Raw genomic sequence first — 21,194 nt, forward strand, 5'->3', positions numbered from 1 at the left:
TGAAATATTCAGCAGAAGTTCTGTCTCATCTCAGCGCAGAGACTCCTCAGGGCCTGAGCGTCCTGTGCTTATTTCCCCTTCACGCTTCCCCTAAAGACACACAAAAACTTCTGCACAGCTGTGGGCCTGAGCTGCCATGGCAGATTTGGGGGGGGGAGGGGTCTTTACATAACCCGATAGCGCTGTTTCTAATGCACCATGACTCATCCCGTGCGTACCGTTCTTCATGTGCACGCCGCCTGCCACATTCTATAGGGAGTGGGCAGGGTTAGGTGGGGCCAGCGTATGGGTGATGCCCCTCTTTCTAACCCCCACCCCAACCCGCCTCTGGAGCAGGCACCAGAAAGGGCAGCTGATGCCCGGATGCTGGCGGGGTCCTCATGGGCCTTCAGGGCCCTGCCACTTCCTCTTCCCTCACTCTCTCCGCTTTGTTAGCTAATTAAGGTGCTGATGCGGTGAGGGCCTGATTGAGCTTCACTGTCTGTCTGTCCTCCTAGGGCAGGTATGGCCAGACATAGATGTGCACCCCTTTGCGTCCCGTGTGTGAGAGAAAGCATGCATGTGGGTTTGTGTGCACATGGTTAGGTGTGCATACAGTATGTGTTCATGTATTTGTACACAAGTATTTGGGCACACAAATGTTTACATTTGTGTGTAGGTGGGCACGCAAGTGTGTATGTGTGTTCAGGTGAAAGAGTCTGGCGAAGCAGATACGGGGCAGGGGGAGGATTACAGTCGGTGGAGAAACGCAGGTGATTGGCAGCGTAGGAGGGCGAGGCAGGGTTCAGCTGTGCCAAAGATTTTCCTCCTGTGCATTCGTCGCTGTTTGAAAGAAAACTCAGCGGCCAGTCACAGGGAGCAGTATTCGCCACGCCAGCTGTATTTGCCACGCCAGCTGATTCATTGGCTGCCTGCAGCTGGGGGCGGTGATTGATGGAGCCCGGTTCCGGATGGTTGAATAATCACGCCAGCTGTGGAGCTGTCTGTTCTGGGCTGCTGTGGACCACGGTGGCTGTCCAGGGTGCTGAAGTTGGTTGGATGTTGGAACTTACTGTACCTTGTAGTGGGAGAGGTGACAGGAGCAGGGCGGGGCAGGCCAGAGTCTGCGTCTGCATTTGTGCACACAAGTGTGTAGGTGCACGTATGTGTGTTGGTGTGTGCGTGCACATACGCACTTGTACACGCATACTATGTGTATCTGTTAAGGAGTGTGTTTGTGTGTGCAAGCATGTGTGCGGTCCATAGTGCTTCGATTGTAATCTGTGCTTAATTACACTTGTCAGGGTGTGTTACCTTAATTACACTGTTGTGTTGCTTAGTTTTCCAGCAACACCAGAGGTTTTCTGGGTGTTTTCATTGGGACTGGATGTGGGGGTAGAGTGGGGTCTGAGGAGAGGAGGTAGGGGGTGTTGTGAGTGTTGTTACCCCCAGGAGTTTCCACTGTGTCATGCTACTGAATGTTTAAGCTGCATTGTGATGCTTTCTTCTCCCTGAGTATTGTGGTTTTTTGTCCTCCCTTTGATTTTTAATTTGATTTTGCACATCACTCTCTCGCTCTCTCTCTCTCTTTCTCTCTCTCTCTCTCTCTCTCTCTTACAGCAGCCAAGAGTATGCTGAACAAGAAGGCAGATGTCAAGGTAAGATGTCCCGGATGAGCCTCCCTCTCCCCTGCTTCCTCTAAACACCCATTACTCCTTCCTTTCTGCTGTGCTTTCCTGTTTCTCTGCCTTACAGCTTAATGGCACCACTTCTGTGTCTGTTCGTAGCGTGTTGACCAGGACTGTACCGTGTTTTGCATGCGTGTGTTTTACAGATGTGTCTAAAGAAAGATCTGCACACAGTAGCAGCTCTGTAGGTGGTGAAAATTCCTGTTTTTGTTGTTCAGTATACATGTGGTGTGCTTGTTGCGTGTTTGTGCTGTGTGTGTGTGTGTGTGTGTGTTTGTGTGCGTTTGTGTTTGAGACAATGATTGTAATGAGTGTGTATCAGAAGTATACCACTAGCACCAAGGCTTAAGGTCTAGTAAGGGTGCAATGAGAGCTAAAATCTCATCTCAACTCTCAACTCAAAAATACCCTTCACATTCAGGGACCACTCTGTCCAGCCAGAGAGACTGTCTGTCGGGTCCCTTCCCAGCATTCCACGCTCATCAGACAGACCTTCCCTTCGGAATCTTGTGCTTTTCCATCTTAGCGGGTTGCTCCTTTTCCAGCGTGTGAGGTGGCGTGTGTTCCACGGAAGCGGTCATGCCTGTTTCTACTGCACAGGAAACTGAGAATCCTCAGCCTCCAGAACCACCAAACACCTTCCACCTCATGAATTCCATTTCCTGTCAGTTTGTAGGTCCAGTTCAGTTGTGTTGGTACATGGTTCTGAACAGGGACAATGCCCCTCCCCCCCCCCAAATCTGTAAAATGGGAATGGTTGACTCAACTCTGAGAACATTTGAACCATGCTGTACTAAAATGTCATTATGAGAGTGGGCCATTTATCCATTTTGCTCACTGTTCAGTCTATAGATTAGAGCTTAGAATAGAAATTGAAGTGATACAGTTTTGAAATAAACACTACAGCAAATTTGAAGGTAATACTGGTCTATTTTGACCATTGGGCCATGACTTTGGATCGTCAAAATGTTGCCCTCAGTGACAAAGAACTTCCAGTGGTAACTAACTGTCAAAAAGACACTAGAATTAATAATTGAAACTTTCACATTAACACTTGGAAGTGACACTAGGAACTAACGCTAGTAACTTTCACAGTGACACAAGGAAGCAAAACTAGGAAGTAATACCATTAACTTTCAGACTGATGCTAGGAAGTAACACTAGTAATTTTCATACTGTCACTTTCCCTCCTCCATTTTAATGCCATGTTCTGTATAAGAACTCATTCTGGAAGCGAAGGCCCTTGGACTGTTTTAGGCCAGGCAAGAGACACTTCACACTTCCCCATGCGCTTATGTGCTTAGGGGTGAGCTGATCATTTATTCAGTTCTAAAAGGTCTGTGCATATTTCCTGCTCCATGGGTGTCCAAGAAGGCTTTTGCTGCTGGGTGTAGGGCTCATTAGGTGTTAAGCACTGTATTCTAGAAAATAATCCTCTTTCTCTGCTGTCTTGCTCATTGTGTCTCGATGATTAATCAGGCTTCCTCACCCTCCGACCCCCCCCCCCCCCCCACTTGTTACATAATTGTTCACTGTGCTGCATTTGCACAGAAAAAGGAGGGTTTTTTTGTTTTCCTCTGGCTTGGTGAAGAAGCATGAGAAACTGCACATTTTCATCTTATTTTCAAACCAAAGCACAGAGGTTTTTTAAAATTAATTTCATCCCAGCTGTATTACATCTTAAATCGAGTTTTCTGCATATAGATTTCTTGACCTAAAGAATACCATTCTAAGATGCAATGGATGAAAGCATTTCCCATGATGCACCAGCTCTCCATAGTAAAAAGACACACAAACACACATGCATATGCATGCACACACAGTCAGTGCTCTTTCTGATATGTTGCAGAAATAATGCTTTTACTGTAGTTTATTTTTAGCTACTCTGTGGTGAACAGGGGAGAGAAGCTAACCTGAATAGGGATCTGGCTGCTATACCACACTTTCACAACACAGTACTGACAGAATAAATAAAAAAATGATTCCCTGTACCAGAAACACCTGGGACTGTACAGAATCTCTCTCTCTCTCTCTCTGCCTGTTTGTCCTTCTATCTTTTTTTTCTGTCTGTCTGTCTCTCCTTCTGTTCCTTTCCATTTCCCGGTGTATCCTCTTTTTCTCTCCCTCCCTCTCACTCACTTGCTCTCTTCCTCCTCTGCTGTCTCCCCCTGTCCATCTCTTTCTCCCATGTGTACGGACAGCTGGGCAGTGACTCAGCAGTGACTCCTGTGCTGACAGAAGCCTTTGCGTGTCGGTCTGTGACCTGTGCCCTCATCATTTCATGCCTGAGCGCGGCTTCCTCATCATAAACCAGCTTCATCCTCAACACATGGAGCTCACGTGCAAGCCGTCTCTATGACAGAAAAATCAAACAATGTCTCTGAATGCCCTTCAGATGAGATATGGACCAGAACTCCAGGCAGCTGCCATTTTACCAGTTAAAGAACAAAACACAAAAGGAGTCACTCAGAAATGCAACATAAGGGAGTCTTTTCTGCAGTGCCCCAATAAATATGCCGCAGTTGGCCCAGTTTTGGCCTTACATAATTCCCAACGTATGTTTTGCTTGTTAGCAACCCAAATAGCCATCAAGAATGCTCCAGCATCGACCACCAGTTGTCGTCTAACAAAAATCATCCAAGTTGGCTCTTTGTTTGGTTTTCTCATTGGCAAACAGACATGTGACAGCATGGATGCTGACTAATGGATGGATGCTGATTGGTCATATTAGGAAGGTCTAACTGTGTAACCAATGTTGTTAGATTTTCATTGGTTGATTGTGTCTGCATATGTGCGTGCATGCATGTGTGTTTGATATGCGTGTGTCTGTGTGTCTATGTATGTAAGTGTGTACGTGTGTGTGCGTTTATGTGTGTGTGTGTGTGTGTGATGGTGTGTGTGTGTGAGCGTGTGATAGTGGCAGTAAGGGTTAAGACTCAGTTCAGCAGGGAATGTGCCTCCAGCTCCAGGAATAGCTGTAAATCTGAACCCTGGAAACCCTGAGACAGAAATAGCCACATCCACTGTGACTCGCTCATCGCCTAGCAACAGGCTCCCCATGTACCTGCTTTCTGACATTTTAGGGCTTTTTCCTTTCTCTCCATTCCATCATATCTCTATCAGTCCCTCTCACTGTCTCTCTGTCTCTCTCTCTTTCTCTCTCTCCCCCTCCCTCCATCTATCTCTCTCTCTCCCTCTCTCTCTCTCTCTCCCCTTTTACAGAGTATCACAGTAAAGTTCACTTTCACAGTTTAATCACTGATGTAGTTTCGGAACTGCTTCATCTCCCACAGCACTCCCACGATCGCTGCTTTATGCATTTTTCAGTATTATATTAATTCAATAATTTACATCATCCAGTTCAGTTATCTGCATCGCATTGTTTTGTTTCTGTTATTTTGCATATAATGCTATAAACGAAATAAATGATTACCTCCTGCGTTTAGATTTCTCACTGGTGATTTGGAAGACACTGCTGAATCACAAGATTAATTGAATTGAATTAATCAATTCTCTTTGTTATTTGTTTGTTTTTGTAAAACAGAAGAATTTGAAGCCATTTAAAGCCACTTAAGCGTAATTCTTCCATTTTGATTTGGGAACAGAATTAAGTGTTCTAGTAATTTGTTGCTTGGCTGTTCTAATTACGAGAAGCCATAATTACTGCCTCTTACACAGTGCTATCCATTAAACACATTTAAAACTCCACATTGAAAACAATGCAGCTTTGTTTTTCAGAGAGTAGGAATTCAGACAAAGCCATCAAATTCACCCCGTTCTCCCTTATCCGTGTCTGTATTGCTTCACCGAACTTCACTGGGCAATATTTGGAGTCGGTTAGAACGAAAATGAGGAGGATTTGTCCCATAAGAGTCTCCTTCCTGTAGCGCCATAGACCGTAGGGCAGTGATGAAAAACGTAAAGGGCGTAGGCGTGTGGCACAGACCTGCTGCTGCTTCCTGTCACTTTCCGGGCCCCTTAGCAGAGCTGCGCAGTCGGTGTGCTGGACCACACTCAATGCGCAGCCGGCACAGGCAGACAGCAGACACTTCATCAGCCAGAGCAATGAGTCTTGTGTAGTTAAACTACGGTTATACTGTGGTTAGACTGCGGTTGTACTGTGGTTAGACTGCAGATAGACTGTGGTTAGACTGGTCAGACTGCGGTTAGACTGTGGATAGACTGCAGCTAGACTACGATTAGACCCTATTAAGTTAAATCCTGTTAAGTGAACAAGAAAACTTGTCACTTAACTAAGAACAAGTGCTTTTAGCTTCAAAATAGTGGCACTTACAGTACAGCTGGCCTATACCCCCCCCCCCAGCCCCTGTCTTACCCCTACACCCCCCCACCACCCTTGGTTAAAATCCCCAATTTTTTGGCATTCCACAGTGAAAAGTGAGCATATGACTGTCGTTCCACCAGGGAGGGAAGATGGCGGTGTGGCCACATTGCCGTTTGTGTGCTGCCTTTGCTGTGCAGCCAGTACTGGGCACATCTCTGCTCCCCACAGCCTGAGGCTCTGCAGGGTTTATTAGCTCCATACGATCTCTGTGGAACTCCACTTCACCTGCCAATTCTTCTCCTTTCTCTTGCCACCTTCTGTCTTCTTGTCTTCTCGCACATCCCTGGGTTCCCTTTTTCCATAGATTTTTTACTTTATCTCCATCTCGTCTTTCTAGGATACTACAAACTTATACATAGTAAAATGTTCAGTGTTAATTCAACTAACAGAGTACCTATGAGTATATATATATGTATATTTGTATTTTATTTATTTATTTATTTAATTCAGGCAATATGCTGAATATACAGTTTCACCTTGATTGTCGTTCACCTCTTTTGTCATTCTTTCTCCCTCTATGCCTTCCCCCCATCTACCCATCCCTCCATCCTGCCATATCACCACCACCACCCCCCACCCCCATCCTCCCCATCACTCACCTGGGCCAGAAAAGGAAGTCAAGCTCTACTGTTCAGTATATGGTGAGGTTGTCATTTAAATCCTAATCTCCTCTTAATTTCTTCTATAAATTTAGCTCTTTCCTTTATCCTCCCTCTTTTTATCCGATTTAGTCATCATCTCTCCCTCATCCCTTTCCTGGACTTCAATTAAATTTCCTCTTCTTCATAAGCTTGTATGTTGTATATAGATAAAAAATCATGTTGATAACTGCATTGAGGTTGTCAACATTAAATTGCTTGTTTCTCAGCATTCTCTCTTGCTTTATCATGTTTCACCTCAGGCGACAGTTGGTTGTTTTGTGGTTTGAGGATTGATTAATATTTCTTGTGGGCGATATTCATACATTGTGAATTGAGTATACCATTAAGCTCATATTGGAAAACAAACTACACAACAGTGACTCAACTAACCTGCAGTCATCTTTCATGAAAAAAATGAAACATCAATCAAAATTTTCAAATTAAGCCCACCCACAACTGCTATTCGCATTCTAGACCTTCCGATCAATTAGCATTCACAAAAAATTGAATTAAAACTGAACAACCAATCTGCATTTATGCCTCTACCAATCTCTCTTTAGACCCACTCACCACAAAAATCACCAGTTAATCCCAGCCACCGATCAGGATTCATTAAATACATCCAATCAGCAAAAGACAAGGGTTCAACGTCCAGACTGTTGTTCTGAGAGTTTGGCTGGGGTATCAAACTCTCCCCCCTCTCAAACACCAAGCACAGTGCTCTACCTGAACCCCTGGAGTACAGTGAATTGGCTCATTCTTCTCATGTGTACTCTCTGGTACCATCGGATGCCGTTGGGTAGATGAGGTACAAATCCAGCAATTCTTAAAGTTGTTCTTTTACAAGTGGTGAACATTTTTTTGACCATTTCTATGTATTAAGCAGATTGTATGGACCTTGGAACCGTTCTACTTTTTGATTCTGTATGTGTGTGCTACTGCTCTGGTGCTGTGTAGGCAGTGGTAAGCAGTAGTTCTAACGCCCACAACCAATAAGCTGCTCTTCTGACGAGATGACCTCTGTAGGACACTGAGGGAGGCTCGTCTCTGCAAGAGCATGAATGAGACTTGGCATAGGCCAGCACTGTTATCTCTTACCAGCCTGAGTAGTGTGTGTGTGTGCGTGTGTGTGTGTCTGTGTCTGTGTCTGTGTGTTTGTGTGTGTGTCTGTGAGTCTGAGTGTGGGACTGAAAGTCAACTCTGTTGGTAGTGGAAATAGTGTGGTATGTTCCAGCTTCCGTATGTGGTATACCTCTCACTGTGTCAGTGGTATGTCTCTGGTGTGTCTTTTGTGCGTCGCTGAGTCGTCGTGCTGCCCCTTGCAATTTTTCAGTTTAGTCATTTAGCTGGTGCTTTTAGCGATAACGATTTGTTAAAGTCTGTAAGGTTGTGTGTGCGTGTTTGTAGGCATTGAAGTTGCATGCTGGTCTGTAGTGTGTTGATGTGCCGTGTGTCGGCTTCCAGATGGGGTGTACCTCTTAGCGTGTCAGTGGCGTGTCCTTTGCGTGTTGTAAAGACCCGGGCTGCAGTGTACTGTCTTTCTCTCTTCATGTTTTTAAACGTGTATTGCTGAGGCTCAGGATCGATCCTCTGCTTCGTCTAATTTTCTTGACGGTACACCATTCTCCCAGAGGTCGATGGTTTGGTGTTCTTCGGTGAGGAGACCTCTCACATGCGAAAATCTTCACTTTTATTTCCTCTGTCTGGTGTTTCTGATGACCTGCCTAACCCCTCCCACACTCTCGAATGGGTTCCCCTGATTTGCTGGCTGAAGTGCACAGGGGACTGAAAGACAGCCTGGGTCAAAACGAACGTAGCCTGTAAGCAGCAGTGCGCAGGCACTGTTCTGTTTGACCGGTGAGCGTGCACGACTGCTGTTCACTTTCAGCCACAGAAAGCCGATTGACTCCAGAGGGAGAAGCAGCGCATTTAATGTCAATAATGGATTGCTTTTCCATAGTGCATTTCATAGTCTCATAGTGCACTGCATCATATTTGATTTGAAAGCCAATCAGCTTGAATTAGACTGCAAACTTTGGCCACATCAATCTTTTCCTTTGAAGGATTATGCTGAATGAATGCTAGGCACAGGGTACTTCTGTCTTGTAGTTGCTTCTTCCTCACACCGCTGTAGTTAGTTAACAAGCACTTTCGATTGGCCAGTTAAAGTGCTTGTTCTACTAGGCAGAGCTGCTGATGGGCTGTTCTTTCCTCGTAAACTCCCCCATTGGCCCGGCCAGGACTGACGTGTCACAGAAGCCACGGCCCCTGTCCCCCACAGAACCTTGAGTGTGTGTCCTGTTCTGTCCATACGCCCACCGCGCAAGCACAGGCTTAATCTAACACTGTCTTGTGTTTCCTGCTTAGCCACAGTCAAACAGCACGAAAAACAGCATAGTCACCAGCCCCAAAGGAACCGTGCCTTCTTCTGCTCTGGTATTGAACTCTTTATCTCTCTCTATTTGTCTCTGTCTATCTATCTGTCTATCTATCTTTCCCTCTGTTTTTTACTCATTACCCTGTTTGTCTGTGTTAGCTTTGCTGTGTATAGAACACCTGTTGTTGGACTTCCTTTCTGTGTGTCAGTCAGGCGCCTGAAACAGCTGCCCTCTTGTGGGCGCGGCACAGCCCTGTGGACCTCTACAACCCCCACACCCCACCCGACCCCGCCCACCCCCCGCCCCACCCCTGTTTACTGGCAACTGGATGTACACCAGAAGACAGACAGCTCGCTGTCAGCACAGTGCCTTGTGACAGATGTCTTATCCCCTTCCCTGTAGCTCATTTTCTGCCCTTCTCTAGTCAAATGCTCACAAGCGCATGCGGCTGCATTTATACCTGTACCTGCCGCTCCTCTTGTCTACCCCACACATGGGGAACATCTCGCCAATCTTGCCTTCCCCCTCTCCTTCCTTTCACCCTGGCCGGGAGATTCTGCGCCTGTTACACTCGTTGGGTAATGCAGACCTGTTACACTCGTAGGGTAATGCAGACCTGTTACACTCGTGGGGTAATGCAGACCTGTCACACTCGTAGGGTAATGCAGACCTGTTACACTCGTGGGGTAATGCAGACCTGTTACACTCGTGGGGTAATGCAGACCTGTTACACTCGTGGGGTAATGCAGACCTGTTACACTCGTGGGGTAATGCAGACCTGTCACACTCGTGGGGTAATGCAGACCTGTTACACTCGTGGGGTAATGCAGACCTGTTACACTCGTGGGGTAATGCAGAGCTGTCACACTCGTGGGGTAATGCAGGGCTGTTACATTCGTGGGGTAATGCAGACCTGTTACACTCGTGGGGTAATGCAGACCTGTTACACTCGTTGGGTAATGCAGACCTGTTACACTCGTGGGGTAATGCAGAGCTGTCACACTCGTGGGGTAATGCAGAGCTGTTACACTCGTGGGGTAATGCAGACCTGTTACACTCGTGGGGTAATGCAGACCTGTTACACTCGTTGGGTAATGCAGACCTGTTACACTCGTGGGGTAATGCAGACCTGTTACACTCGTAGGGTAATGCAGACCTGTTACACTCGTGGGGTAATGCAGAGCTGTTACACTCGTGGGGTAATGCAGAGCTGTTACACTCGTGGGGTAATGCAGACCTGTTACACTCGTGGGGTAATGCAGACCTGTTACACTCGTGGGGTAATGCAGAGCTGTTACACTCGTGGGGTAATGCAGAGCTGTCACACTCGTGGGGTAATGCAGACCTGTCACACTCGTGGGGTAATGCAGAGCTGTTACACTCGTGGGGTAATGCAGAGCTGTCACACTCGTGGGGTAATGCAGGGCTGTTACATTCGTGGGGTAATGCAGACCTGTTACACTCGTGGGGTAATGCAGACCTGTTACACTCGTTGGGTAATGCAGACCTGTTACACTCGTGGGGTAATGCAGAGCTGTCACACTTGTGGGGTAATGCAGAGCTGTTACACTCGTGGGGTAATGCAGACCTGTTACACTCGTGGGGTAATGCAGACCTGTTACACTCGTTGGGTAATGCAGACCTGTTACACTCGTGGGGTAATGCAGAGCTGTCACACTCGTGGGGTAATGCAGAGCTGTTACACTCGTGGGGTAATGCAGAGCTGTTACACTCGTGGGGTAATGCAGACCTGTTACACTCCTAGGGTAATGCAGACCTGTTACACTCGTGGGGTAATGCAGAGCTGTCACACTCGTGGGGTAATGCAGAGCTGTTACACTCGTGGGGTAATGCAGAGCTGTCACACTCGTAGGGTAATGCAGACCTGTTACACTTGTGGGGTAATGCAGACCTGTTACACTCGTGGGGTAATGCAGACCTGTTACACTTGTGGGGTAATGCAGACCTGTTACACTCGTGGGGTAATGCAGAGCTGTTACACTCGTACGGTAAGACATTTCCCTGCTGCAGCACAGTTTGGATATCCTGCCTGCGTCTCCCCAGAGGCCAGTCCTGAGGAAAAACACTGATGAATATTATTCTCACACAGTTATAAGAGGGAGCATTACTGTGATTGTTATCGAACCATTTATAGGCCAGATGGCAGGGTTTTTTTTGTTTGTTTTATTTATACATTCTTCCTGTATTTTATTGCAATCCAAAAGAAAACTATGGTGAACCACTACGCTTTCCTCAGTTTTACTGAGTCAGGATTTTATAGTTTATTTTGAAAGATGTGCGCACACTAACATTAGCGTTTCTTTAGATCTATTTTTATCCCTCTTTTGCTATTTCCCGCTGAAGTTGGGAAGCGCTGCGGTATTTTTAGGCCAGCCCCAGTCCGGGAAACGCTGCCAGCTGCAGCTTCCTCTCACCGTCCGCTGGGCAGCTGGACCCTGCGCAGCCATGCGCAGCTGTGTGCAGCCGTGTGCAGCCGTGTGAGCCGTGCGAGCCGCGTGCGCGCGGTACGGCTCTCCAGACTGCAGGACTGCAGAACTGCAGGAGTCCATGCCGTGCGTTAAGGCTGCTATGTGGGGGTAGACTGCATGTGACCCCTCCAGGCTGTCTGTCTGGAGTCAGTTCCGCTTGAGGGGGGGTGTGCCAACCAAGATCCACCCCCGACCCCCCCTCCTCCTCCCGTCTCGTTCGTTCACTTTTTTTTATACCCACTAGCTTTCCTGGAAAACCTCTGCTGGAGCAACGGCAGCGCACACTGTTAGCAGCACGCGGGCCCGGGTGCCGTTTATATCCCCGATCAGCTGATTAATCTCAGATGGGAGCAGCAGCTGCTGCTGTGCCTGCAGTGCGTGTGTGTGTGTGTGTGTGACAGAGAGTCTGTGTGTGTGTGTGTGCGTGCGTGTGTGTGTGACAGCGAGAGAGAGATTTGCAGGTGGAGTACTGATACCCTGAATGGAAATAAACATAAACCATGAAGAAGCGAGCCTATGCTGTCACAGTGATCACTTCCCCATTCACACCCACCCCAGACACACTGCCCCATAGCCCCTCTTTTCTCACTTTTGTTCTTGTGTCACTCAGCATTGAACTCGTATTTGTGCATATTCATGTTTTTATTTGTGTGTAGTGTATATGTGTGTTTTATGTGTGTATAGTCTATTTTTTTTATTTGCGTATATAGTGTATATGCACTACATGGCCAGAAGTATGCAGACATCTGACATCCAACATCTCATCTAAAATTCTGGGAATTAATATAGAGTTGGTCCACCCTTTGCTGCTATAACAACCTCCACTCTCCTGGGAAGGCTTTATACTAGATGTTGGAGCATTGCTGCAGAGATTTGCTTCCATTCAGCCAGAAGAGCATTCGTGAGATCGGGTACTGATTGGGCGATTAGGCTTGGCTCGCAGACGGCTTTCCAGTTGATCCCAGAGGTGTTGGACGGGGGTGAGGTCAGGGCTCTGTGCAAGCCAGTCAAGTTCTTCCACACCATTCTGGACAAAACCATTTGTATTTGGACCTCGCTGTGTGCTCGGGGGAATTGTCATGCTGAAACAGGAAAGGGCCTTCCCCAAACTGTTGAGTAAGCACAGAATCATCTAGAATGTGAGTGTATGCTGTAGCATAAGATTAAGATTTGCCTTCACTGGAACTAAGGGGCTGAGCCCAAACCATGAAAAACAGCCCCAGACCAAGGGGTGTCCAGATACATTTGGTCATATAGTGTATTTTTACGGTGCATATGTGTGTTTTCATGTGTGTAGTGTAAATGTATGTTTTATGTGTGTTTCGTGTATATGTGTGTTTTTATGTGTGAATACTTACTTATCTAATTGTGTCTCACAGAGCCTTCAGATGATGGCTTTTTCCTCTCGTCTTCCTTGTGTCGTCTTTTGGTGTCCCTATGACTCTATACCTGTGTTAGACCGATGTTCTAACCTGGGTTAGGGCTCGATTCCTACCTGGGTTAGAATTGTGCTTAAGTCTGGGTTAAGCCCTCTGGCTCTCCGGAGAGAGGGGCTCAGGGGCGGGGCTGGGTATTGGTGTTTGGTGGGGGAGGCCGGGTTCATGTGACATGCTAATGCTACAGTGGATCCGTTGCCCTTTGCGTGTCAGAGACGGGTCTAACCAGGATGCCAAATGACCTTTGGTGATTGGTCACTGGAGGAGTTTTCTTGCCTGTTAAAGAGCAGACAGAAACCCCCTGTAATGTGTGCAGTGATGCCTTCCATAGGGCTGCTGACTGCACCAATCTTTTTTTTACCATTTTAAAAACGTTTTTCATTTAAATGTGTTTTAATTAGTATTTTTCATATGATCATTTTAAACTTTTTTCCTCAGAAAGCCCAATCAAATTTGTACGCCCATCCCATCCCTGAGACATCCTGGGCTAGCACATGGCTGAGTCTCAAATGGTCCACGACTTCCCTTTGTAGTGCACTAACTAGGGTGTCTGCCAGTTCCTAGCGAGTGGCTGACACCCTAGTTACTCTACTATGTAGGGAATTTGTAGACTATGTCAGACACAGCCCTTGTTTCCTCTCTAGTGCCCTCTACACACCCCAGCCCTCTGGCTGAGCTCTGCATTACACCATGTTGAAGGAGCAGTTAGTGCAGGAGTTGCTGAGGTATACATCTCATCAACTGGAGCATTCGAGTTGAGTCTGGGCAAACCCTGAAACCCCGTCTCACAGACACTCAGTTTTAACTGTGCTCAGAGCTGCACAGGAGACTCCTGTTCCTGTTCTACTGAGCTGCTGTTTTTCAGATGAGATTCTGACATCAGTCTGCAGGTATCGGCTCAAAGTGATAATCTACTCCCACTCAGTCCCCCCCCCCCCCCCTCCGGGCCTCAAACAGCCCCCGCTACCTGCATTCTCTCACTTGAAGAATTCTGCATTTCTCTCCTTACAGATGTAACTGTTCCTCTTTTCCTTCTCCTGCTCTTTCGTCATTTCTATTTTACTCTGTCCCTTTTCTCTCTGCTGTCTCCACCATTTCTTCTTCTTCTCACTCATCCTGTCACATCTCTCATCACAGCTGCACACACATCTCTTCTCTCGGTCTGACTTTTTCTCTTTTCTCCCTCTCTTCTTTCTCTAATTTCTCTCTCCCACCTTTTCACTCTCCCTCCTTGGTCTCAATTTTTCTTTTTATCCCTCTCTTCTTTCTCTCTATTTTCTCTCTCCTTTCCTTTCACTCTCCCTCTCTTATCCCTGTCCTTCTCTTATTTCTCTCTCCCTCTCTTCCTACCTTCCCCCACTCTCTTTCCCCTCTCTCTCTCTCTCTCTCTCTCTCTAGGAGCCTCAGACCACAGTTATCCATAATCCAGTGGATGGGACTAAGGTACACCCTCGCCCCTCCCCTGTCGCTTCCTCTGTTTGCCCCCCATGTGTCTCAGTGAGGCTCTCCCTGCTGTGGGAGTCTCTAGGCTGAGCTGTATCTGTTGTGAAGTTGCCAGTGCTAAATCTTGGTGAGACTGTTTCCTGGCAAAGCCGCTGCTTGAATTTCATATGAGGCTGTGGCTGGGCTTGACCTGTCTTGGTTATGTTGTAGTGGGCGTGTCCTGTCGATACTGGATTGGGTGTGTTGGTTAGGCCAAAGTGGGTGTGTCTTACTTATGCTGGAGTGGTCATGTGTTGTTGAGACTGGATTGGGTGTGTGCTGGTGAGACTGGGATCTGAGAACCTTTTTTGTCTTTCGTGTGTCCACTTCTTTTAGTGTGCTTGACTTACGAAAGATAGAGTTAGGGCTGCAAATTGATTATTAACTCACAACAGTGACCCCATGTGGCCAGTGATTAAAGTGCAATGCTTGGGCTCTGATAGAGTCTTTCTGACATCAAAGTTATGAAGTATATGATCTCCCAGCAGCATTGTAGAATTTAGCTCCAAGAATTTTCCCTCTGTTGTGGCAAAGAGTGTGTGTGTGTGTGTGTGTGTGTGTGTGTGTGGAGAATGTACCAATGATTTGCTTTTCATCAATTTTGTGTGAAATGGAAAGAATAATTACAAAACACCAGCTGTTCGCCCCCATGGGTCACCTCCCTGCACTTCCTGTCTCCCCTCTGTTTCCCATATTCTTATCTCTTTCGGCACACATCATTCATGGTAACAGCACCATTGTACAGATGTTTTTTGAGTCTGTCTGTTTGTCCTGTCCTGTAGTACCTGTACTGGCGGGTAGAGATCCAGGCTGGAGGGCTTGTGCCTTTCACTATAAGAGTCTAGACACTGAAAGTGCTGCTGCAGGATGGTTCTGTTCAAATATAATTCTTATTCTCTCTCTCTCTCTCTCTCAATCTCACTGTAACTCTGTCTCTCTTTCTTGCTCTTTCTCTCTTTGTTTCTTATATAATATATACTGTTTGCATAGTCAGATAGGTAGGTGTGTTTAGAGATAAGAAATGATTTTGAAAAAACTGTCAAAAAGCAACTAGGAGGTGAAATGCAGGACCACTCCTAACTCTCTACTGCCACTCTTTACTGTGGACAATACTGGAACTGTAGGTTAAATTCTCTGAAGGCATCAGCCAGCAGATAAGCTGTTTTGCTTTCCCCTGGCCGTCTGTTTGCACGGTATAACAGAGGGGTCAAAGAGATGGTGGGTGTGTCCATAGACTGGTCCTTGTCAAGTGTGTTTGTCACAACAACAACAAAAAAAACTGTTTGCAGCGAACCTGTGCACTGTGGGTGAGAGACTGGGTGTTTGCATGGATTTTGACATTGTGTTTCCTGTATGACATTTTAAACATGTTCACACTGATACTTCTCAAACTGATTATTTGTTGGGGGACCTGGTTAAGCAACTGCGTGTGTGTATTTTTGTGCGTGCGTGTGCGTGTGTGTATGTGTGTTTGTATTTGTGTGTCACGGCGTACTGACATTAACAGGGTTGTCTCTTTGACCTACAGGAGTCGTCTGACAGCAGTAACACCACCATCGAAGACGAGGATGTAAAAGGTAAGATTCATCATCCACACAGACCTAACGGCACATGCTGACTTTGTGCAAAACCGAGCCATGCAATGCAGAATCCTGTAGGTTCTGGTGAGAGACTGAGGATTCATCAACTCCATTATTGGCATGCGTCATGGCTGACTTACCGGGCCTGAGCCAATATTAGCATTTCTGCTGAAGACAGCTTCTGCTTATGCAGTCTCTGTCTCACACAGATGCCACAGCTGGCCTTGACCATAGACTCTTTCTGTCTCTACAGCTTCTGGAAAGGGAAGTTAGTTTGTGAGTTTGTGAGGTCCGACTAAAAAAGAATGAGACTGCAAGATTTTTTAGTGGGACCTCACAAACTCACAAACTAACTCACAAATTGGAGGTGGCACTTTGAGGCAACTAAACTGCTGACCTATACAAAATGCCACCTCCAATTTGAGCCCAGCCTAGCCAAGATCATGATTGGTCAGAAGAAGTAACTTATCTCAAATAAGAGTCAACGTGGTCAGGCTCACAGCCCTGTAGGCTAAAGGTCTGTATCCTGACCCAATCCCAATGGGACCGGAAGGTATGCCGTGATCGGGCCGGGTATCGGGCCTATTTTTAGCTTGTTACACTGGGGCAGATCAGGTACAGGCCCGCTGCCAACCCGGAAGTTTACAAATAGCAGCATAGCAGCACTTCTGCCCGGTGTTAACAACGATTGACAACAGTGGCGCGAAGCTTCCAGTTTTTCTAGTGTACCATCATGCTCAATTAGCAGCTGAAAACAGCCGTATTTGATAGCACACGAGTGTAGCATGAAAGCTAACTGGTTAGCCTATTCTGATCAATACAAACAGCAGCAAACTTATTAACGTCACGTTTAACAGAAATAAAAACAGCACTTAAGTTAATTGTTTAGCCTTTTCTGATCATTACACAGAGTTAAATATAAATTGTTCCTATTTTACTTATCGAAAGAGGACATTCCGCCCGTGGTTTGTTGCAGAGGTGCAACAAATATTAGCATCACGTGCTGGAAAAATGTGTTTTAAAAAGTAAGCAGGAAAGCAGAAATACGGCTGTTCTGATTTGCTAGTCGGGCATAACGGTACACTACAAAAAACTGTAAGCTTTGCTTTGTTCCATTGTTGTCAATCATTGTTAACAGCTGGCAGATGTGGTGCTCCCGCTGTTCCTCGGTCGCAAGCACCTTTTCAAGCAGCCTTCCTGCTGGAAGCACTGCGTTATTTTGCATTGTGCTGTATGGTGTTAGCTTTTTATTTGCATAGTCGGGCTCTATCTGGTTGAGCTCTGTCAGCTTGAAACGAGGCTAGGGCTTGTCGGGCTGGTTCATGCCTGGCCGTACAGACGTGGGGCCTCAGCTCTAGCCCGACGCGGACCTCTACTGTAGGCATGTGAGCATGCAGGCCAGGCTCACAGTGCCTGAGACTGGCAAGTCACGTTCCAGACATGGCCGCCCGGAGCCACACACGGTTACCCCACCACAGAAGAACTGCTTTTCGGTTATTTGAGCTCCACTAAGGGCCGATCGGGGGCGAAGGGAGGAGGAGGAATGTTCGCCGCAGCGCTGTGCTCAGAACGTGGCGAGGGTGGTTTGGGTGGGGTTTGTGGGGTTTGTGGGAAGGACTCGCGCCCCGTTTCCTGGGCTTTGAGTCCTATACTAGCTCAGTGCTCGCCCCTCCAGGGAACACAACTCAGGAGCGGCACAAGGGCACCTTGGGTTTATTTTTAGCCATGTGAAGGAACAAAGAGAGAAAAAGAGAGAAGGTGGGGAGAGAGAGGGAGATAGAAGGAGGGGATGGAATGAAAGAGAGAGCGATATATGATACAGAAATACATATTTATGAAAACGTGAGGGGAGATGGGAGAGCAATACGTAACAATGCAGCAAAGAAGACGAGAGTGAGCGTGTGGGTGTTTTTCTGCGTGTGGGGGGGGGGGTATGGGTGTGTGGGCGTGTGCGTAAGAGGGCTGGGGAGGGGGAAGACAGGGTGCCACAGGGCTGAGAGCGTAATTGTGCCTTCCTTTTTCGGTTGAGTTTAAGCAATTGAGCGAGACTGCAGCATCGGCTCATAAACTGGACGGTCCTGGCAGGGGAAGGAACGGCGTGCTTTATGTCTTGTTTTTTAGCCGAGCTCCAGAGCGCTGATTTGTGGGGGCGGGCTGCTGGGGTGCCTGGGCGTAAAGTATGTTTTTTAGAGGATTCGGCTGGTCGCTTTCGTTTACCGCGCTGTGAGAGTGGAGAACGTTTTACGAAGTGAAGTAATGGGGTCAGTGCGAAAGAAGGAGATTTCCCAGAATCCAGCAGTGCAAGTGCCACTGAGGAGAGGCGGAGGCGGCCTTCGTACCACTCTGAGTTATGCCCCGCCCCTTGCCCTGTCTCTTTCCCCTCGTACCTCTTCCCTGCCTCTAATCCTCATGTCTGTCTTCCTTTTTTTTGTCTTTCTGCGTTGTGATGATTTTCCCATCTCACCCTGCTCCGGGGTCACGGACAGGGAAAAGCCTAGAAAGCAGCTCGGCTAGGGCTCAGCCCGAGGCCAACCAGCCGGCTGCAGGCCCCGCCCCTTCTGTCTTCTGTAAGTGGGCATGTCTTTTGCACATGCTCAGTGCTGCCTGACTCCCCTCTCCCTCCTCACAAGGCTTCCTTCTTGCCTGCCTCTCAACAGCTGATCCAGGATCAGCTCGCCTAATACTAATCCTAAATCCTTAACAGCCAGAAGGTGCGCAGAAGGTGGATACTGATCTCGGGTCAGTCCGCCAAACATTGAGCCTGAGTCCTGAGTGGTTTGTTTAAAAGTTAGACACTGATCCAGGTTAAGTTCACCTTGCAGCGTTGGGGTGACGTGTGTGCGGTGCCACAGTGTACTTGCTTGCAGGGTTTAATTTATCGAACGTGTGGGCATGCTGAAATATTTGGCACAAGCCTGGATGCTGTTAATGCTCGTGGAGCTGATACCATGGTACTAACACTAATGCATGCAAACCATTCAGCTTTTTTAGGTAAAGGAAGAAAGCTTGCAGCGTTGCCAGCACACTCACTCTGAAGAATTTCAGCAGTTTTAACAGTGTAGGAGGGTGTCAGCTCCCAGCCCAGGGTGGGGGAGGGGAGAGGAGGGAGGGAGAGGCATAATTTGTGAATTGATTCTTGCTGCTTTATTACTTCCGAGGAGCAAGAGAATCACAATATTTCCCTCAGGAAATGAACAAAAATGATTTATTCTGGATGGTGAAACTATATCGTAACTGTACCTACCAACTTGGTGACGTACATGTTGACAAAATTGTTCATATAAATATATATATACATATACATAGATTCTTGGCTTTTAATAAAGGGTATTTTTATACATTTCGGTGCCACCATGTAAATATTACAGCACTTTTTATACATAGTCTCCCCATTTCTGGGAATCAGAATGTTTGGAACAAATGGCATCACGGGTGTTTCTGATTAGTCAGGTGTGTTCAGTTGCTTCCTTACTGCAGAAGAGAGCTTTCGGTACCTGGTCTGGATTCTAGCCTTTTGATTGCCTTTGGAGTTTGTTATTGGCGGTTGTCAACATGGGAACCAGTGGACCAAGTCAAGGAAGCCATTATGAGGCAGAGAAATAAGAAAAAACATAATTAAGAAAAAGAGCACTTTGAGCTCAGTAATCAGAGAATGTGCACGTGTGAGTTCAAATCTAAAACTGAGGAGTACAGAGTGAAATCAAGAAAAATATGTCCCAAACATATAACAGAGCATATAAACATACAAATTACCAGAGAAGAATTAATGCATAAATATCCTGGGTACAAGGGTGGGAGGTGTGATCCTATGTTAATATTTCTATACATATTGGGGTCTTGGTTAACAAATAGCCCCCTGCTGCAGAAACAAACTGCATTTGGGGTGTGCATCAAGTTCTGTTGGCTGCCTTCATACGCCTCCCTGTGGCCAGAAGTGGAACAGCAGGCTTGTATTTACCAGTTACTGACCAGGAAGCTTCACAGGGATCTACTGTAGTTCTGGGTTATACCTGACTGCCAGTCACCAGTTTTGTGAGCCACACCCGGACACCAGGAGCCCTGCAGCTGAAACATATGCTCTCCTCCAGTGTGAGCCAGAGGCTGTTTTACCCCTGAAGTCCCCACAAGAGAATAGGCAGCCATCAGAGGAGGTGACAGCTGGTAACCGATGGATGGATACTCTCTATATTGTATTGGTGGGAGGAGCTAGTGCAGCGGTAGCCCAGAGACCCCTGACCAACCCAGTCAGTCCTGATGCCAGCGGCGTCCCGCCCTGCTGACGCGGGCTGATGAGGCAGACGGACCGGAACCCGCAGCCGAAGCCTGCGCTCTCGGCGAGCCTCCTTATCGACCGAGCCGCTCGCGATTGGCCATAAATTCAGGTCTTTGAGCTGAGTGCAGCAGACACGCGCGGTGAGAGCGCACATTTATTCTCTCCATCATTCGCTTTATTTGCTCTGCTTTTGTCTGGCGCGGCTGATTACAGTGGATGCCTGCGGTTTAAAGGGTCTTGCAGAAGACACAGGGACTGCAGGAGTACAGAAGGGCTTTATTTATTTAGACCGCCTCTGCGCTTTATAGATTTTTTTTTGGAGGGTTTCCCCTGAGCCCCTGTGTCCCGAACACATCGGCCCGGCCTGTATCTCTAGCACAGGCGCCAGACACCGAAAAACAGGGACACAACCCCCCCACCCCAAAAAAAGGTCTTATTTCTTTCCTGTTTTTAGCACTTTGTATATTTATCTGGCACATGCTGTGAACTTGCAGTGTTCACCTTTTTTTTTAACACCCCCTGCATCTCGTGTCCTGTTTTGCCTGTTCTTCTGTCCTAATTTTCTCTGCCCCTCTCTCTGCCCCCTGTCCCGCCTACCCGCACAGCCACCAAGCTGACAGACATCCTAGGGTGTGTGCGGCGGGATTCAGGGCCCATTTCAGATGGCGAGGGGGGGGGCAGCACCCCCCCGGCTACCCTCTCAGCCCCCTCCCCTCCCCAAACCCCTGTGCTTCCCATGCACAGTAAGTACAGCTCCCCCCAACTGCTGCGCCATTCAGGAAGTAGTGACAGCCAGTCACAGGTCTCCTATGCCCTAGTTCCTTGTTACTGCCATGCTATCAACTGTGTGGTCTATTTATTACACCTGTCTACTTAGTCCAATCATAGCCCCTTCATCCTTTG

General features: G+C 47.3%; 1 protein-coding gene across 5 annotated transcripts in view; it reads left to right on the forward strand.

Annotated features, from left to right (window-relative positions):
• Positions 1-21,194, forward strand: part of LOC135240005 (calcium/calmodulin-dependent protein kinase type II subunit beta) — a 72,698-nt gene that overhangs the window by 40,277 nt on the left and 11,227 nt on the right. For 2 of the 5 annotated variants that reach the window (XM_064309082.1, XM_064309081.1), the window contains exons 14-20: positions 1,600-1,637; positions 6,621-6,653; positions 9,021-9,089; positions 14,355-14,399; positions 15,967-16,015; positions 18,505-18,585; positions 20,897-21,034. In XM_064309082.1, the coding sequence (XP_064165152.1) occupies positions 1,600-1,637; positions 6,621-6,653; positions 9,021-9,089; positions 14,355-14,399; positions 15,967-16,015; positions 18,505-18,585; positions 20,897-21,034 (453 nt within the window). The remainder of the gene's footprint in view (positions 1-1,599; positions 1,638-6,620; positions 6,654-9,020; positions 9,090-14,354; positions 14,400-15,966; positions 16,016-18,504; positions 18,586-20,896; positions 21,035-21,194) is intronic. The other 3 variants (XM_064309083.1, XM_064309084.1, XM_064309085.1) reach the window with 3 other exon arrangements.

Source organism: Anguilla rostrata, chromosome 14 (assembly GCF_018555375.3).
Source record: "Anguilla rostrata isolate EN2019 chromosome 14, ASM1855537v3, whole genome shotgun sequence".
NCBI classification, from domain to species: domain Eukaryota; kingdom Metazoa; phylum Chordata; class Actinopteri; order Anguilliformes; family Anguillidae; genus Anguilla; species Anguilla rostrata.